A 3,959-nucleotide genomic window follows, 5' to 3' on the forward strand; every position below is an offset into this window, starting at 1 on the left:
GAGGTCTGCAAGAAAAACTTTCATCTGCAAAATACTTGTCATCCATTTGACCATCCCTGAGTCAGTCCTTACAGCAACATTTCTTCAACTTGAACAAATGATTTCGTGTTGTGGGCTTGCCTGCAACGGGTCGCTTTCTATCGACATCAGCACATTATCTAGAGAGATGACTTAGAAATCGTCAGTACCTTGAAGTCTACATGCATCAATGGCAGGTTTCTCACCTTTGACGTCAGTTTACATCATTGACTTTCGATCGAAGGATTCCGTGAAATGTTCGACATCAACTCATTTATTCACATCTCATGGATTGTACTGGGTACTTTGAGAACCATTGACATTACTGGTGGTCTCTCTCACACTTGTTAACAGTTTACATCATCGACTGGTAATCAAGTGGTTTCTACCATGTTCGACATCAACTCATTTATTCGCATGGCTAGAATCGTACCAATTCGGGAGGTAGAAATGAAGACCCTGGATCTAGTTTCCACCATCCAGGCTGCGAGTAGTTTTGTATTCATTATCTAAGTAGACTAATCATAAACAGATGGCTGTGCCCATACTGTGTCTACAAAAGTCTATGATTATGATGTACTGCAAGATCATTCCTGTATCAGAGTAGTTAGTCTGTTAGTTAAAGTTTTGATCTGAGTATGGGAATGCCTACCTCAGTGATGATATAATCTTATACATGTATTTTGTGTTGAAAATTGCAGGTTCTGACCAGGCTCTCCACGAGATAATCCTTGAAATGATAAAGCGCTTCACCCTTCCTAGATAATACAAAACCCTAATCTATTACAGGCTTCGCACTTTAGGGGGCAATCTGTTACACTAAAAAATGTCACCATGGCTATTTACAGTTAGTATGGCTCTATCAACAGTCATGCTATCCTCTTAGGCAAGTCTTATGCCTCTGCTCTCCATGTCAAACTCCAAAAAGAGAGAAAGTCTTTATAAATGTATTTATCTCTGGGTACGCAGGTTCTCTCAACCTTACCTGCGGGTACGCACCCAATGTTCACAAAAGCTACGTCTTTGGACGCTCTGTATGTAAAGGGACAGGTGCGTCCCCCTGTAAAGGTCAAAATGCGCAAGTTTCATCTTTAAAAAGTTACTTGTGGTCATTTCTAGAGCATTCTAGAAGGTTGTTCGACGTGTATTGAGCGTCTCCAGATGGTTCATGTACCCCTACCAAAGAGGAACTTATCCCATCAATAAGGGAGCTATCCCATCCAAAGAGGGGATTATCCCATTGATGGTGGACGTGATTAACTTCCTCTTGAGCACTATAAATACAAGCATTGGGCCAGAAGGAGGAGATGTTGGAAGCTATACATTTCTAAGGGTAGATGCTGCTGGAATTAGGACTCCCATTTAGAAGCTTGTGAGGAGAGATTGCCATCTTTGCTTGTTCTATTTGGAAGTGGGTGAGCTTTGTCAAAGTAAAGGAGAACTCTTGATGGACCCTGGGAGGGACTTGCACAACACCAAGGCTCAGGTTGTATTTGTTCCTTTTGTTACCTATTAATGAAAATGAGTCCATTCTTATGGAGCCCCTAAAGTGCACAAGAAAGAAGTTCCCCTAAGACCTATAGTCAACACTATAGGTTCTCCTACCTATGAATTAGCAAAATATGTCGCTAGTATTTTAGCTCCGCTAGTTGGCAAAACCAGCTCTTACATAAAAGACTCCAATCAATTTGTCAATTTCATTAAAAATACAACCTTAGATCCTGAAGATAAACTGGTTAGTCTTGACGTTGTCCAGCTATTCACCAAAATCCCCCTAGATGAAGCAATTCAAGTGGTTAAGGAAGTGGCTGACCCCCAAACTGCAAAATTAGCTGAAATTTGTCTTCGCTCAATGTTCTTCTCTTTCCAAGGGGAAATCTTTGAACAAACTTCGGGTGTGGCTATGGGATCACCTCTTTCACCCATTGTGGCCAATCTCTTCATGGAAAAATTTGAAACCAAGGCTCTTGATTCTTACCCATTAAAACCTAAGTTTTGGGTCAGGTTTGTAGACGACACTAGTGTAAATTGGCCTCATGGTGATATAGAACTTAAAAACTTTTTGAACCATCTCAACAGCATATCTAAAGACATAAAGTTTACAATGGAAATCGAAGAAAATAACTGCATCCCTTTCCTTGACATTCTCCTCATTAGAAACAATGATGGCTCCATAGGTCATAAAGTTTTCAGAAAGAAAGCTCACACCGACAACTACCTCCATGCTGATTCACATCACCACCCAGCGCAAAAGACCGGGGTGCTGCAGACGCTCTTCACTAGAGCTTGTAGAATCTCAGATGACAACCACGCTGATGAAGAAATTGCTTACCTGAAAAGAACTTTTGCCAGCTTAGGATACAATAGTAAAAGCATCCTCAAGGCCATTAAAAAGGCAAAATCTGGAAACAATATAAACAAAACAAAAGACCCCTCAACTTCTAATGCATACCTTCCATACATTCAAGGTGTCACTGACAAAATTGCCAAAATTCTCAGGAAAAAAGACATCAAAACTTCATTCAAACCCTTGTCAACTATCAAGCAAGGAATGAAGTCTGTTAAAGACAGCCAGGATCAACTTCAGCAGAAAGGAGTTTATATCATAAACTGCTCTTGTGGAAAACAATATATAGGGGAAACTGGCAGGTCTGTAAGGATTAGACTCAAAGAGCATAGCGCTGATATCCGTAAAGAAAGAACTCGCTCTTCAGCTCTTGCTGAGCATGTAGGTAAAACAAACCATCACATATGCCTTGAAGAAACCAGAATCATTGCCAGAGAAGAACACCATTTCAAGCGTAAAATCCGTGAAGCAGTTGAAATCATAAAACATCCTGGTAACCTTAATAGGGATGGGGGATGGGACATTAGTAAAAACTGGAACTACCTGCTTAAAAATAAATCTAATTCTCAACAATAAAACTTTAAAAGAAATCTTATTAATTAATAAAGCATATAAATCTAAGTTAAAATTAACAATACATGAATTTGGGTATATATAAAATAAAAAACATTGAGCTCATAAATAAACCTAATTCTTATCAAAAAAATAAAAAAATAAAAAATTAAAAAAATTTAAAGAGAAATATAATTAATCAATTTAACAATTTAAATCTACATAAAACTAATACATTATTTTAAAAAATAAATAAATAAATTAATAAATAATACATTTAAAAATAATACATTTAATATTAATACATTAAAAATAATACATTATTATTAAAGAAATCTTATTAATTAATAAAGCATATAAATCTAAGTTAAAATTAACAATACATTATTTAAAAATAAATAAATAAATAAATTAATAAATAATACATTTAAAAATAATACAGTTAATATTAATAGATTAAAAATAATACATTATTATTAAAGAAATCTTATTAATTAATAAAGCATATAAATCTAAGTTAAAATTAACAGAATTTGGGTATATATAAAATAAAATAAAAAAATATTGAGCTCATAAATAAACCTAATTCTTATCAAAAAATTTTAAGAGAAATATAATTAATCAATTTAACAATTTAAATCTACATAAAACTAATACATTATTTTAAAAAATAAATAAATTAATAAATAAATTAATAAATAATACATTAAAAATAATACATTTAATATTAATACATTAAAAATAATACATTATTATTAAAAAGAATTTAAATCTAAATCTAAATAAAACTAATACATTTAATTCTAAAAAGAATTTAACAATCTAAATCTAAATAAAACTAATACATTATTTTATAAAGAATAAAAAATAATACATTTAAAAATAAAAATAATACATTTAAAATTAATACATAAAAATAATACATTATTATTAAAAAGAATCAATAGCTATTTTAAAATTAAAATAATCTTTAAAAACTATTTAAATCCTTTGCTCTCGGTAAAAATTTTAGGCTAGGTTTTTAGGGTTAATTGAATTATTA

At 33.0% G+C, this 3,959-nt stretch overlaps 1 protein-coding gene across 1 annotated transcript; it reads left to right on the forward strand.

The window, feature by feature from the left end:
* The first annotated feature begins 1,921 nt into the window (after window positions 1-1,921).
* LOC149208776 (uncharacterized) lies at window positions 1,922-2,941 on the forward strand. Its single transcript, XM_089398420.1, has one exon. It carries the CDS (start codon window positions 1,922-1,924, stop codon window positions 2,939-2,941), a length of 1,020 nt encoding a protein of 339 aa, XP_089254546.1.
* The last annotated feature ends 1,018 nt before the right edge of the window (window positions 2,942-3,959 follow it).

The sequence above is a fragment of the Pinus tabuliformis genome, chromosome 1_2 (genome assembly GCF_031772625.1).
Source record: "Pinus tabuliformis cultivar Carrire ecotype Pingquan chromosome 1_2, CPIR1, whole genome shotgun sequence".
NCBI lineage: Eukaryota > Viridiplantae > Streptophyta > Pinopsida > Pinales > Pinaceae > Pinus > Pinus tabuliformis.

Coding starts and splice junctions, on each gene's coding strand:
- LOC149208776 (XM_089398420.1), top strand. CDS start 1,922: ATGGGATCACCTCTTTCACCCATTGTGGCCAATCTCTTCATGGAAAAA.